Source organism: Oxyura jamaicensis, chromosome 6 (genome assembly GCF_011077185.1).
Source record: "Oxyura jamaicensis isolate SHBP4307 breed ruddy duck chromosome 6, BPBGC_Ojam_1.0, whole genome shotgun sequence".
NCBI classification, from domain to species: Eukaryota; Metazoa; Chordata; class Aves; order Anseriformes; family Anatidae; genus Oxyura; species Oxyura jamaicensis.
The window spans coordinates 19,222,492-19,239,702 of record NC_048898.1 but is presented as its reverse complement, the minus strand read 5'-3'; the positions used below and the strand labels follow the sequence as shown (position 1 = coordinate 19,239,702).

General features: G+C 43.1%; 1 protein-coding gene across 5 annotated transcripts in view; it reads right to left on the bottom strand.

The window, feature by feature from the left end:
* Positions 1-16,520: 16,520 nt before the first annotated feature.
* KIF20B (kinesin family member 20B) overlaps positions 16,521-17,211 on the bottom strand; it is a 35,176-nt gene continuing 34,485 nt past the window's right edge. For all 5 annotated transcript variants that reach the window (XM_035330703.1, XM_035330705.1, XM_035330704.1 and 2 more), the window contains 2 exons: positions 17,008-17,162; positions 16,521-16,778 (listed from right to left, as the gene is read on the bottom strand). In XM_035330703.1, the coding sequence (XP_035186594.1) occupies positions 16,701-16,778; positions 17,008-17,162 (233 nt within the window). In that variant the 3' untranslated portion in view covers positions 16,521-16,700. The remainder of the gene's footprint in view (positions 16,779-17,007; positions 17,163-17,211) is intronic.

Below are 17,211 nucleotides of genomic sequence, written 5' to 3'. Positions count from 1 at the left end.
GATGGACAAGTTCACAGTTTCCAGATAATGGTTTTGACAGAATACAGATTAGAGCAGGGAGAAGGATGAATTCAGAGTCCTGCCATGCTGGTTTTTGTGCTCACTGTCCACTAGCAGAGCTCTGGGAGATTTGTCTGGTACTGATAGTGCTGACACCGTGACTGCAGACAAGAGAAAGTTGGCACTAACTTTTGGAGACACTTGTAGAACTGCTTTTTGTCCAAAAGTTTGTGTTGTTCACTGAAGACAGGAGGCTTGAAACGCTGCAGTTTTAATTCATTTTAAAGTCCTTCATTGTTTGGAGTGCCACAGAGAACTGCAGACTCTCAGCAGTCATTGCCGACAAAGTATTTAAAACACCCAGGGTAGCTGAAGCTTTACGCTTCTGCTAAGAGACCACACTCTTAGTAGCAGGTGCTGAGACCTTCTCCAGCTCCTTATTTAAATAAAATGAAACTGTCAGCATTTATCTGTCAAACGAATCTCTGATCACACCAGCAACTAATTCAGCACTTTAGGAGCTCTTGTTTGATTGGTGTCCATGAAACAGTAATTTTGTTGTTTTGGCAGACTCCCAGCCACAGATTTCTTACTTTTCATTCAGAATTCATGGGACACTATCTCCCGAAGTGTTTGCTCCATGATACAGGCTCTCATGAAGCCCCACAGATCAGTTCTGCTTGCAGGCAAATTTCCACGGAAGCCAATACAACCAGGTACAATTACCTTTAAGGACAGGTTTCGGCACATGTTAGTTAACAGTCAGTCAGGGCATCTTGAACAACAGAGCAGCTAATACAGAAATGTGATTTATCACATAGGCAGTTTGTTCCAATTCAAGTTACAAATTACATCACCTTCCATTGGGATAGGGTGCTCTATCAAACAGTACATGTGCTCCCAATGTGACAAGCCTCCTCTTCCTGCTTTAGCCCCTAGCCTAAATGTCTTTGAATCACAGTCTTGAAAAGCAAAACTGTAAGGTATGGAAAAAAATCTATTACCTAAATTTAAAAATTGGTACATCACACATCAGTATTCTCTGCAGTTCTGCTGTGCTAGTCGAATATCCAAGTACACAAAGTCCTACTGTCATAGTTCTGAACATGTTTTTGCTTTTCTGTCCATCACTGCCTCTATCATAAGCTATTCCAAATCACCTGCAATTAGTCCTACTGTTATGTAGACTCATGTTTTGAGTGTCTTTGGTTAATGCAAGAAAACTGTCAGTAACCAAGAAATAAAATGTGTCAAAAGAGAGATAATGTAGAAGGTAGTTTTTGAAATTCTCTATCACAATTTAGATTTAATTCACTCATGTCCAGACAGTAATAAGTTAATTCAGCTTCAGTCATTTGAAAGTTGACATTAAAAAACCAACACCAAAACACTATTTAGTGACTCACTGCATCTGGTTCTTTGGTTTGATTTAAATCAGATTTTAACTGTTTACAAAAATCTGAAAAATTATATGTTAAAAAGAGAGAAGTGTCCTTGTGCTTTTCTCTAGCAATAAAATTTCTGTCAGTAAAGTTAAAAACAAAACCAAAATTGATATTTTGATTCTTCATGTGGGCTGGAAAAGAAGTGATTTAATATTCTGTACCAAAGGAACAGTCATCAGCCCATTCCCCCTGGATTGAAGAGGACCTTCATGTGTTGTTTTGCTTTGGACAAAAAATGTGCTGATCTTCATAAGAGAACAAAAGAAATTGTTGAATAACATTGACTCCACCACTACAATAGTTCCCTAGAAAGGCTGAGGTGCCGGATGACTGATGGGTCACCTGCTCTACCTTTCCCCTCAGCCCATAGCTCATGACAGCGGTGTCCTGGAGACGTGTCACAGTGCTGACTGCTGCCTCAGGGCTGTGAGGGCAGGGTGACATCCCTCCCTCCAGGTGGTAGATCTTCCTCTCAAAGTAATTCATAGGTGTCTTCCCTTCTGTCCCTCTGCAACTGCATAAGAGCCTCAGCGCTGGGGAGTGAGTTAGTCTCTCTGCGGCCATTTCAGATGCTAGCCAGAAAACCTGAGGAGGCCTGGCTGGCAGTGGGGTTCGGTGAGGTGCCCAGGCCTTAAGGCACAGGACACACCTAAGGAGGGGAGGCCAGGTGAATACAGCCCCCCTGCTGGGGGTAACCTCTGAGAGAGGCAGGCAGGGACTCACAGCCAAGACTGGCTTCTATCACTGGTCCCAGCTTCAGCTGCCATGGGCTAGTTTCTCAGCAGATGAAAAAGTGGTGTCCCCATGGGAAATGCTAACTAAGTGGGAGAGGAAACAATACAGCCCATTCCACTAACAGCACACAGGCACTTGGCAGTACCTGTGTTCAGAGAAGTGTGACTTTCAGCACAGGTGACCACAGAGCAGCCCCAGCACCAGCTCTGAGCCCACGCATGATCCGGATGAGCAGGCTGCAGGCAGCTTAGCACCAGAAACTCTTCACCAGTGCTGTCAGGCAAATTGGTCCACGTACTGAAAGGGACTGACTAATGCTGTTCCATCAGCTCTGAGGAAATCTCTATTTTATGATTTTCCCCAAATAATGCCAGTACTGCTCATTTCTTTAACATCTTAGTGCAAGACATCGTCCCTTACTGACAGCACCAAGGTAAGGGAACATCCAATAAGAGCAGCTATCTGCAGAACCAGCTTCTGCTCCCAGTATCAGATCGGCCCCACTGTCCCTCCAGGATCCTGCCAATAGCAGCACAGTTGCTGATACAAACTCAAGAGCTATTAATATCATCAGAGGAAGAAGTAGTTGCACACTCCCATCAAGCTATAGAGTAGCACAAGTACTGGATTTCCACTGACCAGGCCTACACACAGACTCTAACCGCTTTGAATGTCTAGGTCACCTGAAGTCCTTTTCCATTTGCAGTGTATATGTAAGTAATGGTTTTAATTTCAAGAAACTAAATCTTAGCCAGACACAATTAAAACATTTTCATGTTAATGAAGCACTACTGCAATTATTCCTATCAATCTCCTCGTTCTAGTTCTGCATTGCACACATTCCTCTCATTATTCATAGACTGCGTACATTCCTTAGAGCAAGCATCTTGTAAGTACCAATGCTAAAAATAAAGATGCATTAGCAGCTTTCATAAGGGGCACAGAGATGTGCGTCCTGCAGCAGATGTCCCTCCAGGGCAAACGAAAGCATGCATGTCAACCATGCCTACTGTTTCTACCAGCTGGAAGACAAGACTGTTAAGACTGCCATGCAGCAGAGCAGCACGCAGCCAGGTTGACAATGCTGGCGGCTATCCAGCAGCAAAGTTCTTCACTCATGACATGAACACAACCCTACATAGTGGTGATGGGGGCTTTACTAACCTCTCCTTTCTCCTGTAAATCCAACATTTGACCAGTAGTGCCCTAAGTAATTGTATTGACCACATCTGTCTCAAAGTTCTCTCAACACCAAATCCTCTATTTATTAATTCAGAGCAGTTTTATCTTACTTCTGCTTTGTTGATATCAACTTTTGAAGTGTCTGGACTAAATCAGGTGCCTTATCATTGAATTCTGCATAGAAGTTGCTCACATGGTCTGGATCATGGAGGAAGAATGTGGGAGCAAAACTGCGTAAAACCAGTACACAGAACAGCAGTGTGATCTCTAAGAAAGGGAGAACAAAGGGAATGATGGACATTAAAAATACCTTTTAAGCCTTGATATTATATATGATAAAAATATATATGACAGGCAAAACGAAAGTCAAAAGAATGAAAGGCAGTAAGGCAAAGGTAGAAATCAATACTTAAGAGTCATTCAAAAAGACACAGGTAGACAGCATTTGATGCAACATCTAACCTTTAATACAGAATTCTTGGTGGAATAGGAAACCTCTGTAACTGGAGAGTCCTCTTCGCCCCCCCCCCCCCTTCTTGTGTTTTTTTTTTTTTTTTTTTTGAGGTCAGGGAACACATAACCACAGCAGTTTCTGCCCATTCTTATTTTTATCTGTAGAGCACTGACTTCTAAATAAAATACTTTCCCTAGTGGCTATAACATTAAAGCAACACAGATGAGAAAGGTCATTTTACACAGGTTTTTGAACTTTTTATTCCCCTTATGTAAAAACTATTTTTTTTAATTATTTGGGAAATAAATATTATTAATGTGTTTGAAGTAGAACATTTCCTTGTCTGTAAATCACAAAAGTTAAGCAAATGCTTTCATTAAGTATATAGATCTTGTACTGGAATTTAGATCTGTACTTCCCAGACCACTGAAATGTTTGAGTTATGAAGTAGTTAGTATTTTGGCAATACCTGTATGTAACAAGTTTCCTCTGTCACCAATTACGCTTACTGCATTAGCTAACAGGTGTTGCCCCAGAAATGAAATCCAACTTCAGGGTTTTTCTTCAAAAGAAGTCATGACAGTCTAGGAGACTGACTGAACTTGCTACTCCTTTATTACTCATTTGCCTCACTGGAATTTAACTGTTTTTGAAGTTTAATTTGCTAGGAAGAGAAAATTTTCTTTGTGTGGATGGTCCAAGAGATCTGCTGCGAGCTCTGTTGCAGCTGCAGCACTCCAGAAGCCGTGTGCAGGCCGCAGCCTTCGGCCTGCTCTTAGGAAAATACCGACGTCCTGAGGAGCTCTGCTCCAGCACTGCCTGCAGGAGCAAGCACCTCACCAGGCTTTTTTCATAAGTTTAACAGTCATTATTAATGACGGGAGCATCTATCCAGTCATCTTTGCATGATTAACAGGAGCTAGAGGAAGTCAGTGCCATGTGGCATTCTACATGTTAACATCACATGCTACAAAATGATGACAAAAATTGAGCTCAAGGCATTTCCTCCAGAATTTGTTTGAAAACAACTTCATATGCAGACGTGCTCTGCAGCGGAGCGGGGGATCGGGACAGGCAGGGCTATTTTCCCGGCATCGAGGACACTCGAGGCAGCCGAGGGAGCAGCCACAGCCCGGCGGCCCTCCCGAGGGGCGCTGAGGAGGCGAAGGCGGAGCCAGCAGCGCCCCCTCCCCGGCCGTTCAAAGGCAGCCCCTGGGGAGCGCGGCGACCAGGACGGGGCGCGGCAGTGCTCGTAGGCAGGGCGAGCAGGGAGGGCAGAGCGATCCCCCCCCCCCCGCCCCTAAGAACAGTTCATCTGACGGCTTTCGACCACCAGCTAGGCCGCGATGGGCCACGCTAGGCAGAGAGCTCTCTCTAGAAAGTCTGTAGCCACACAGACAGACTGCCCGCTCAAAAATGGGGCAGTGCAGGTCTCTGGATGCAGGGAGTGCCAGAGCCTGCTGCTGCCATCCGAGGGAGGCAGAGATACTGTGTGCGTGAGGTGCCAGCAGGTGGACGACCTGGTCCGCCTGGTGGCAGAGCTCAAGGAGAAGGTGGAGAGGTTGAGGGCCATCAGGGAGTGCGAGCGGGAGATAGACTGGTGGAGCAACTCCCTGCAAGGCCTGAAGGAGAGGCACCGGGGTGAGACTCCCCAAGTGGGGGTGGACCCCCTGCCCGGTCACTGTCGGGCAGAGAGAGGGGACCTAGGAGTTGAGGAGGAATGGAGACAGGTCCCTGCTCGGCGTTGCAGGAAGCGCTCCCGCTCCCCCCCCCTACCTGCCCCACCTTCCCAGGTGCCCTTATGCATCAGATTTGAGGCCCTGGAGCTTGAGAGAGGATGTGGTAGAAAGTTTACCCAGGCAGCGTAGGGTGAGGAAGTCTGCTCCACACCTCAAGACTGCTCCCACCCAGAAAGAAAGAAGGGTGATCGTTGTGGGCGACTCCCTTCTCAGGGGAACAGAGGGCCCTGTTTGTCGGCCTGGCCCTACCCATAGGGAAGTCTGCTGCCTCCTTGGGGCCAGGGGTCAGGGACGTTGCCAGAAAGCTTCCCAACCTGGTTCGCCCCTCCGATTACTACCCACTACTGATAGTCCAGGCTGGCAGTGATAACATCGATGAGAGAAGCCTGAAGACTATCAAACGGGACTTCAGGGGGCTGGGATGGTTAGTGGACGGAGCAGGAATACAGGTGGTGTTTTCGTCCATCCCTACAGTGGCAGGGAATGGTTCAGAGAGGACATGGAAAGCCCACCTGATAAACACGTGGCTCAGAGGCTGGTGCCAACACAGGAATTTTGGGTTCTTTGACCACGGGGCGCTTTACATGGCACCAGGCCTGATGGCTGCAGATGGGTCCCAACTGTCCCCAAGGGGAAAGTGGATCCTAGCCCTGGAGCAGGCAGGGCTCATTGAGAGGGCTTTAAACTAGGTGAGAAGGGGGACGGGGATGAAACAAAGCCTGTTGGAGGTGTGCCAGGGGAACAATGGCAAGGCTGAGGGAGAAGGCAAAGGCTCAACTGAAGTGCATGTACACTAATGCACGCAGCATGGGTAACAAACAAGAGGGGCTGGAAGCCATTGTGCAGCAGGCAGGCTACGACTTGGTTGCCATCACGGAAACGTGGTGGGACCACTCTCATGACTGGAGTGCTGCAATATCTGGCTATAGGCTCCTCAGAAGGGACAGGCAGCACAGAGTGGCTCTCTGGTGGAGTGGCTCTCTATATTAGAGAGTGTTTTGATGTCGTTGAACTTGAGGCTGGGAATGATAAGGTCGAGTCGCTATGGGTTAGGATCAGCGGAAAGGCCAACAAGGCAAGCATCCTGATGGGGGTCTGTTATAGACCGCCAAACCAGGACGAGGAGACGGATGAGGAGTTCTACAGACAGCTGGCAGAAGTTGCAAAATCATCAGCGCTTGTTCTTGTGGGGGACTTTAACTTCCCAGACATATCCTGGAAGCACAACACAGCCCAGAGAAAGCAGGCTAGGAGGTTTCTGGAGTGCGTGGAAGATAGCTTCCTGACACAGCTGGTTGGCGAGCCTACCAGGGCAGGTGCCCCACTAGACCTTCTGTTCACCAACAGAGAAGGACTGGTGGGAGACGTGCTGGTCGGGGGCTGTCTTGGGCAGAGTGACCACAAAATGGTAGAGTTCTCAATACTCAGCGAAGTCAGGAAGGGGATCAGTAAAACCACTGTCTTGGACTTCGGAGGGCTGACTTTGAGCTGTTCAGGACACTGGTTGGCAGAGTCCCTTGGGAGGCGGTTCTGAAGGGCATAGGAGCCCAGGAAAGCTGGGCGCTCTTCAAGAAAGAAATCTTAATGGCTCAGGAGCGGTCTGTCCCCACGTGCCCAAAGACGAGCTGGTGCAGAAGAAGACCGGCCTGGCTGAACAGAGAGTTGTGGCTCGAGTTTAGGAGAAAAAAGAGGGTTTATAATCTTTGGAAAAGAGTGCGGGCCACTCGGGGACTATAAGGATGTTGTAAGGCAGTGCAGGGACAAAATTAGAAAGGCCAAAGCTCATCTGGAGCTCAATCTGGCTACTGCTGTTAAAGACAACAAAAAATGTTTTTATAAATATATCAGTACAAAAAGGAGGACTAAGGAGAATCTCCACCCTTTACTGGATGTGGGGGGAAACTTAGTAACCAGAGATGAGAAAAAAGCTGAAGTGCTTAATGCCTTCTTTGCCTCAGTCTATAGCAGCAAAATCAGTTCTTCTCTGGACGCCCAGTACCCTGAGCTGGTGGAAGGGGATGGGGAGCAGAATGTGGCCCCCACAATCCACGAGGAAATGGTTGGCGACCTGCTACAGCATTTGGATGTACACAAGTCGATGGGGCTGGATGGGATCCACCCAAGGGTACTGAGAGAACTGGCAGAGGAGCAGGTCCTGCTTGACGAACCTGATCTCCTTCTATGACAAGGTGACACGCTTAGTGGATGAGGGAAAGGCTGTGGATGTGGTCTACCTTGACTTCAGTAAGGCATTTGACACTGTTACCCACAGCATTCTCCTCAGGAAACTGGCTGCTCATGGCTTGGACTGGCGCACGCTTCGTTGGGTTAAGAGCTGGCTGGATGGCCGGGCCCAGAGAGTTGTGGTGAATGGAGTCAAATCCAGTTGGAGGCCGGTCACTAGTGGTGTTCCCCAGGGCTCGGTACTGGGGCCAGTCCTCTTTAACATCTTCATCGATGATCTGGATGAGGGCATTGAGTGCACCCTCAGCAAGTTTGCAGACGACACCAAGTTAGGTGCGTGTGTCGGTCTGCTTGAGGGCAGGAAGGCTCTGCAGGAGGACCTGGAGAGGCTGGACCGATGGTCCGAGGCCAACGGTATGAAGTTCAACAAGGCCAAGTGCCGGGTCCTGCACCTGGGGCACAACAACCCCAAACAGAGCTACAGGCTGGGAGATGTGTGGTTAGAGAGCTGCCTGGCAGAGAAGGACCTGGGAGTAGTGGTTGATAGTCGGCTGAATATGAGCCAGCAGTGTGCTCAGGTGGCCAAGAAGGCCAGCAGCATCCTGGCTTGCAGAAGAAACAGCGTGGCCAGCAGGTCCAGGGAAGCGATTGTCCCCCTGTACTCGGCTCTGGTGAGGCCGCACCTCGAGTACTGCGTTCAGTTTTGGGCCCCTCGCTACAAGAAGGACATGGAGGTGCTCGAGCGAGTCCAGAGAAGGGCAACGAAGCTGGTGAAGGGTCTGGAGAACAAGTCTTACGAGGAGCGGCTGAGGGAGCTGGGACTGTTTAGCCTGGAGAAGAGGAGGCTCAGGGGTGACCTTATTGCACTCTACAGGTACCTGAAGGGAGGCTGTAGCGAGGTGGGGGTTGGTCTATTCTCCCACGTGCCTGGTGACAGGACGAGGGGGAATGGGCTAAAATTGCACCAGGGGAGGTTTAGGTTGGATATTAGGAAGAACTTCTTTACTGAACGGGTTGTTAGACATTGGAACGGGCTGCCCAGGGAAGTGGTGGAGTCACCATCCCTGGATGTCTTTAAAAGATGTTTAGATGTAGAGGTTAGGGATATGGTTTAGTGGAGGACTTGTTAGCATTAGGGGTCAGAGGTTGGACTGGGTGATCTTGGAGGTCTCTTCCAACCTAGACTATTCTGTGATATATATATATATCACATACATTATCCAAATAACACCTCTGAGTAATATATACATATATATTACTCAGAGGTGTTATTTGGATAATGTGTTTTAGCTGGCTAAACTACTTGGAAAGAAAGACATCCAGAGAACGTTGCACACAGAGTGCCCACAAAGCAATTATTTCCCTACTTTCAGAATTATTTATTGAACCACTGAAAGACTGTTTCTTAGCAGCTGGAAATGGCTTGGTGCTCTGAAAGCTGCATACCGGGTGATTTACACTTTATAAGGGGAAAACTTAAACAGGTGACTGGAAAGTAGACTTACTCCTGCCATCCCACCACAGTTAATAGAAATTCTAACTAGAGAAATGATGGAAAAAAAGAGTAAAGAGTTTCCTAGGATGTTCCTGCTGTAGTTTGTGTTTTGTTTTTGAGTTTGTTGTTTTTTTTAACAACTAAGAACACCTCACACTTAATATCAGAACAGGGCTAGCAGGATTCATCCCTGCCAAATGAGGATTAAGTGTCTTTTTCAAATGTCTGTGAACATAGAGGTGTCTCTGTAAAGCAAGCCTTCTTAGAAACTCAGTCGTTGCCCTCATTTCAACACCTAGCGATACTCAAAGCTTCAAAGATGCTTTTCAAACACTCCTATCACAGAAGCAGTGTATTTAGGGGAGTAAAAGCATGATCTTTTTCATCTTGCCTCCAAATGTCTCTTCCTCATAAACATCTTAAATCCTAGAGTTATATAGATACAACATGTCCACATTGGCGTGGATGATAAAGCCAGAGCTTCTCATGGGAGAACGAGCGGATGTCAACCTGCACAGCAGTCCACAGCTTTAACAGCTGATCTGTTACCATAGATGATCACATCTTTCTGCCAGGGAGGAAACACCAGAATCCATGGCTGTAACATTCATTTCAGAGAAGAAGTTTATGACCAGAAGTGTGCAGAGCACAGTTTGAGACCTTCAAGCACCTCCCACACTTAGAAGTCAAATTGTATTTCTACAAGGTCTAAAGAATTGATCAAAAAAGGTAACATCACATTAAATACTGAGTCTGGTGGAGCAGGGATTAAATGCAGGTAATTTAATTCTGCTTACAACTGAGCAACAGAGAGCTCAGAGATTCTGCAGAAATAACAAATGAACAAATTTCTCTGTTCCTTTGCTGACTGTTGGGCAATGCCTACGGCCAGCCTTTGGGTGACAGCACTGTCACAACTCAGAGGGCCGCAGCTAGAGAAGAGCCACCACTGTCTAGTTAGCAAACATCTAGTAGCAAAAGAGCAGCACTGAAAAGTTAGGTAGAAATGATGCCTCTCTTCACCTCATCACCTTGCAAAGCCTAAGCTCAGATGGATGACACACAGTCTGAAAAAGTTGTCATCAGCTTTGAGAGATATTTTAAGTTAAAATGGTTAAGCGTCAAATGCTGTGAAACTGATAGAACTGTTATGTTTAATTCTTTTTTTTTCTCTTTTAATTAAGCAACTTGTTTTCCCCAGCTGTTGTGCATTATGAAAACACAGAAACAAGTCAAGTCTGAGACTCACCAAATACCCTATGTGACATTTTGTAAAAGGTCAGTTACGTAGCAGCAAACCACATAAGATTGTAGTAAATGTACAACTAGTTTTTTTGTACAGCAGAAGCCAGCAATTAGGCTGTTCTCATAGTAAAAATGCTATTTTAAAAATAGTGCTTCTGTGGTGTAATTAAATATGTCTTAAAGCGTCCAATACTGATGTTAACATCTCTTGGAACAAGTAGTTAACTCTCACCCCTTCAGTGCCTTTGCTTCTAATGCAATGTGGTCAATAACTTGCAGTCTTCTGGAACAGAAATATTTGCAAATAATTTGCAAGTTACAGCTGATCAGTCACTGATCATTTCAAGTCATAGCGTTTCATTTTGCAATTTGGTCATGAGACATTCTGCTGTACAATTTGGTATTTTTAGGTTGTAAAATAACCCAAAGTTTGTTTCTCAGGAGAGTCCTTATTCACTCAAAAATAAAACAATTTTATAGCACTTACTTACAACATGTTTTAAGTCCCCCTAGAGGAACAGTTTTTGTTTTGTGTCAACATCTCTGGGGAAAAATAAAAATCCAACTTACTGTAAATCTCTAAGTATTAAAATCAGCAATTTCAGAAACAAACTCTTCCTTACAGAAACTGATACCCTATGCTTTCTTTTAAACCTTGGAGGACCTCTATTCTGCCTAGTGAATTTTTCAGTGGGAATTTCTCTTGTAAGTAAAATAAAGGATAAGTGCATAAACGCCTCTGAAATGTTAGCCTGCAGCAAGAGATGAACAGCTTGCAGTAGGCATCAGTACATACAAACCAATGCTTTATCTGAAAACCACAGAGTTTTAAGTTCTCACTGAAATGGCCTATATGTATAATCAGTTTATGATAAATAACATTTTCTGTTATTAAAATAGACAAAAACAATGGGAAAGACAAAACGTAACAGTGTTTGACTAGAGAACCAGATAGCACTCAGTATCAGTAGGGGACTGAAGGGCTTGTATGTGGTGGTTGGGTAGTCTTCTGTTGCAGTTTCTGATGTTCGCATGTGTGTACCTACACAGCTGAAACAAGGCTAAAGGGTAAAGGCCCTATTTACGTGCCTGTGAGACTGTGCTTGCTGATAGCTTCTGACAGAATTGGTAAATTGTTTCATTTATGGAACCGTTCATAGAATTTAATGGTGAAACTGATGCCGCTTCGGTAAATATAGAGCTGTCATTAATTCTGCACTTCTCTGAGAGACGTTTGAGGAGGAAGTCTTAAAGGTTGTTACAAACACATTTACCTAGGAACAGCACTAGACATTCATTTAACAAGTTCTGGCTTTACAAGCCAAGGTAGGCTTTGAAAAGTGTGCAGCATTACTTTAACTGCTCCAATTGGAATTAGCAGCAAGAAATCCTATTCCTATTGACTTCCACAGAACATTTAGGTCAACTCTGAAATTCCTCCCTCTCCCTGAAATCCTGCTGTGTGAAACTTTACTGCAGAAAAAATAAAATTAAGGTTTCTAGTAGAAGCCAGATGGACCACAGATGGGACGTGGTACTGAACCAGCAGCAAATCAGGTGCTTTATTACATTCACTGGCTATGAATTATAGCTGGATAGGAATCATATGCTTGCAGTAAAATGAAAGAAGAATATGGAGCCTTTGGTTACTTTGTGCATCTGCTCCAGCAGTTGAATTTCCTGAATATATACAAGGAAACTGAAAAAAAAAATTAAAGCATTGCACGTGCTAGGTGCCAGTATAGGGATGTTCAGAGGGTAGTCCAGCTTTTCACTTCAGGTGGTTCAGAAGACCTTGATTACATGCTTTTCAATTAATTCAAGTAAAGGAGGCAGCACAGAAACCTAAACTGGTGAACTACATGTTGAAACCTAACATTAGCAGTACAATTCTGAGTAGGGTGGGTGCATGAAGGTGAGAGATACGTTATGGCTGAAGAACTGTAGAATGTGCATCTCCAGCAGTGACAGGGGTAGGACACTGAAACCACTGCAACAGAGACTCTCACCACAGATGAAAGAAGCTCAGAAGCTGAGGGATTTACCACCATGAGGGATTTTGAGGGATTTACCACTACCAGCAGTGCAAGTCACACCCCTTCAGCTCCTTCAGGGGAATCACAGCACTAGGTCATGGAGCAGGCCTCACCTGGAAAGGTGCTGAAAACTGCAGCCTCCCAGACTTCTGCAGCCTCCCAAACTTTTAAGTGTCTTACATGAAATGTGTCCTGAAGAAAAAAATCCTGTCTAACAGCTTAATGCTTGTGTGCATACGTAGTATTCATTGCAGTAGGGAAAAACAACTGTTGGAGTAGGTCTTTTAGTAAAGACCTAGCATATATTTCACCAACATCTCATTCCACACTTTCTACAAAACTTGGCTAAGTGTGCTGAGAAGTGGATTAGTTAACAAAAAACAACCGACAAAAAACACATTTCTGCCCTCCTGCACCTCCCAGCCGAAGATCCCAGTTGCAAGAGCCGAGGCGAAGAAGAGTGCCTCAGCGCCATCTTCTGGGGACTACGCTGTGGTAGGGAAGACTCGAGGTAACGGGGCCTGCAGATGCACGTACTCACCCAAGCAGGCACATTTCTTCTTGATTTTTATTCTTTCACAGCACTAATCAAGTTGCAAGAACATTGAAGTACTTGCATATTATAGAAAAGTATCCTGTTACTGAAGAAACACCCTCAAAACACACTGCTTCTCACAGAAATGAGCAAAAAAAAAAAAAATTGAATCCACGCTCCAAATTCTAGAACAAGTTATCCTCATTTAGTGAGCTGTCTGATCACATTGCCACTGCTCCTCCCTGTTTTCTTTTGCCAAAGGAAAGCTTGAGATCTATGGAGTAGCGCCTTCCAGTAGTATTAGCCTTCCAGAAGCCTTTGCTATGACCATAACTGGGGTGCGATGAGGAGGGGAAAACAAAAACCATTCACCCCCAAAATAGCCAAAGTTAAGCAAGGAATAGTCTTTTCAAGATGTGACTTATCCATTGGAAAAATTAGACAGCCTGATAAAACTTTAACACGGTATTTTCTAAGAATTATCCCTTATAGCATGACATACTTGAAAGGAACTATTGCTCGAAAAGAACTATTCAGTGACAGACATGTTCAGGAACATTTATTAAAGCGAACTGCTTGATCAATTGTTGGAAGCTTAGTCTCTCTGAAAATTTTTTTTTTTCCCCAGACAATACCACATATTACCTCAAAGCGTAGCATCACTTGCTATGTGAACACTTATTTAGTAACATGCACTTAATGACTGAATACTGTAACAGCTCCTTTGCAACCTTTGAAAGTATTTTTTCTTCCTAGGAGAGAGCTTTATGCTGACAGATGATTTAAAGTGGCTCCAGCTTGCTGCTGCTCAAATAAGTATGGTATTTCACTACCTTCAAATTTAAAACTAAATTGAGAGATTGAGAAACAATAGTGTGCCTGTACAAAGCACCTAGCAGAACTCTGGTGTTAGCTCAGAAATTGAAATGTTTCACAATACTTCAGTTTCTTCTTTGTATGGGAAAGAAAGTAAAGCTAAGTTTGTTACTGAAGTTACAGTGATCTGATCTTATTCTTCATGGGAAAAGGAAACTTCATTTTAAGTATCAGAATTTCTCAATATATAAGACAATATAGTTTGGTATTGATTGTTTTCATTTCAGATAGTTCCAGAAACTAGATCTCCTCAAATTTGGAAAAAAAAAAAAAAAAAAAAAAAAAAAAAAAAAAAAAACAGGAAATTACTGTTACTACCCCAAGAGACTTTCCTTTCTGAGACTTGATTTCTCTTAGGATATCAGTACTTCTTGACCCAGTTTCATATTTAGAAGGTCTTCTCTTCAGGTTATGATGCACAAGTGATACCTGCATCACACAACGCCATTGGGTTATGCATTCCTGCAGATGGGAAAGTTCAGGAGACAACAAGGAAGATTTAAATATCAGATGTCTTCTCTTTACTCCAAGCCAAACAATGAAGTTGAACAGAAAGGTTAGAATAAATGAGGAGGTATATTCATGCTCAGCTTTTACTTAACTGCAGTATTTATCAGCAAAAGTCAGAAGACAAAAGAAGATGTTCTTGATGTTCTAAAACACCTTTTTGCTTAGTCCTCCAGAAAAGGAGCTGAAACGAGGATAACATCAAGCTAGCTATAATCCCAGCCAAGAAAAGGTATTTCCTGTTACTTCCAAAGAACTGAAGGTGAACATTTTTTTATATATTATAGCATTAAACAAGTGCTTTCCTAGGTTTTTTGTTGTTGTTGTTGTTTGCTAGTTTTTTTTAACATCACATTTTTACGGTCACTTTCTTCCTACTCAGGAGGGAACTGATAATCCTGACATGGACAATGGAGTACACAAAACATGATTAATTTTCTAGGCTACTAATATACAGGCTCAACCTTCAAGAGCTGTAGGAAGTACGTACAAAAATCATAATCCTTTGACCAAAGCAAAGGGAACATGTTACCTCTGCAGATACTAAAATTTTTTAAGCATGAAGTATGACACACCTACACCTACACTTATGAATTTAATTCAGTGCAGGTTTTTCTTGTTGTTGTTGTTTTGTTTTGTTTTTTACAATTACAGGGGCTATCCTAGCAACAAAATTCCCTAGAATAACTGAAATAGACAAATACTAAAGTTGTATGCATAAGTACAGGTAGTGTAATGCTCAGTACTCAGCAACTATATTAAGAACACCTATTCAAATGGCTTCCAGAAAAAACAGCTTTCTTTCCGGAAAAAAAAAATAGCTTCCAGATAGCTCAGCAACACTGCTGAGTTTCTAATACCAAGTATGATAATTTAGAAAAGTTAATACAGATGGTGAAATGCAGTAGAACTCCTGCAGGTCATAGTAGCTTGACTTAGTTAATAGAATCTGTACTCTAGTTAGATGCACAGATGACTCAATTGCAATTTAACAGAGCAATTAATTGAAATAAAGTTGACACTTGCTTTTTTTTTTACCCACAAAAGCTAAAAGCATAAATTTGAAACTATGAAACTTTACATTTGGTAGGGAGAAGAACAAACACTATCAATCAGCAATTTCAGAGATGTCAAGTGGCTGAAGGTATTTCTATAACTTCCCATACATTTCAATCAATAAAGACATCATACATCTAAAAATCAAGTAATGTAGCATCCTTCCAATCCAGCATTTTACCTTGCAAATATTTTTTTTTTTTTTTTGGTAAAACAACCTATAAGCCTCTGATGATTTAATGATAAGCAATCAAACTGTCATTCAAAGCAACATGATGGAATATGAATCTCGCTACAGGCAAGCACAAGGTTGCACACAATGGAAGGAACAATCCAGCTAAACAAGCACATGCTGATGGGTTCTAAAATTAACTGAAATTATTCAGGAAAAATAAGTTAGGGGTCAAGATGAACAGCTGACTGAAAACATCTGCTAAACATGGAACAATGCAGATGAAATACTGAGAAAGACAAAGAATAAATATGGCAAATATAGCCCCATTGCGTAAGAGCATTACATGACTTCACCTTGTATATTCACTATGCCTCCAGCTATGACACTTGTCTAAAAATCAGTAACATCTACCTCAGGGAAGTCTTCACTGCTATATTTGCCTATAATCCTGAAAGAATTCAGTCCAGATACCTGGATCAGACAGAAGAACACAGAAGAGCTGGAGAACAGCCACTTGATTATGAACTAAAACCTTAGTACAAGAAGTACCTGTTCTAGCTGAGGACTGGATGGTTAGAAAAAGCTTTCAGATGTCTACACCAGACTGCATCACTTGAAATAGATTACATTTATGGATATTATAATCCCTGAAGAAAGAGTATTAAAGAATTTAAGGATGCACAAGTCATGCGTACTCTCCCCCCTAACCTCACCACCCTAAATTTAAATTTAGGGTAAGTATACCAGCCACCTGAAAACAGGAATTTAAGCCATTCTGCACAGGCATAGTTATCACAGCATCATGGGTAACTAAGGAACATTTCATATGAAAAAAAAAAAACAAAACGATACAAGCTTTCTTGAGCTCATTTCAATTTTAATGGAGTCAAAGCTTTAAACCATCAGAAATACTCTACATAACTATATACAAGTTTAGTAGCATGACAGAGTATCTGTTGCCTCCTATATACAATCAGCTAAAATAATACAATAGAAGTATGCCTTGACTAGGAAGTACAAATGTGCTTCTGCAAGATTATTTAGCTGTTTTTGATCGGAGCCGTCTCTTGATGATTAGATGATCGCTTTCCTTCTCATTTTGTTCTATAAAAATCTGAAAGATATTTCAGGAGTTACTCATTTTTTCTTTATAGAAGGCTGACATACACTTCTATACATACATTACCAAAAAGAAGGACTAATTAGAATCAAGAAATGCTCAGTACTATCAACCCCCTTGTGCAAATTGACTAGACTTTCAAGTTTGTTCTGTCCCCTTTATAGTTTATTTTAAGCAAAGATCATAGAAATATATTACATTAGAGTAACCTCTAAGCACTTACTGAAGAAGCAGAGATATCTAGAGGGTAGGAAATGTCAGTTGAATACAGCTTTCTCTTAGCTCTTCTTGGCTTCGTCTCATTTACTTTGAGACTTTCTGGTTCTGAAGACTTCGGAGAGCTCTTTGGAGAGCTTATTGTTGCTATCAGCTTCTTTGCTAGAATGAATTTTTGAAATCATAAATCAGTATCTTACTGGTTTAGTTA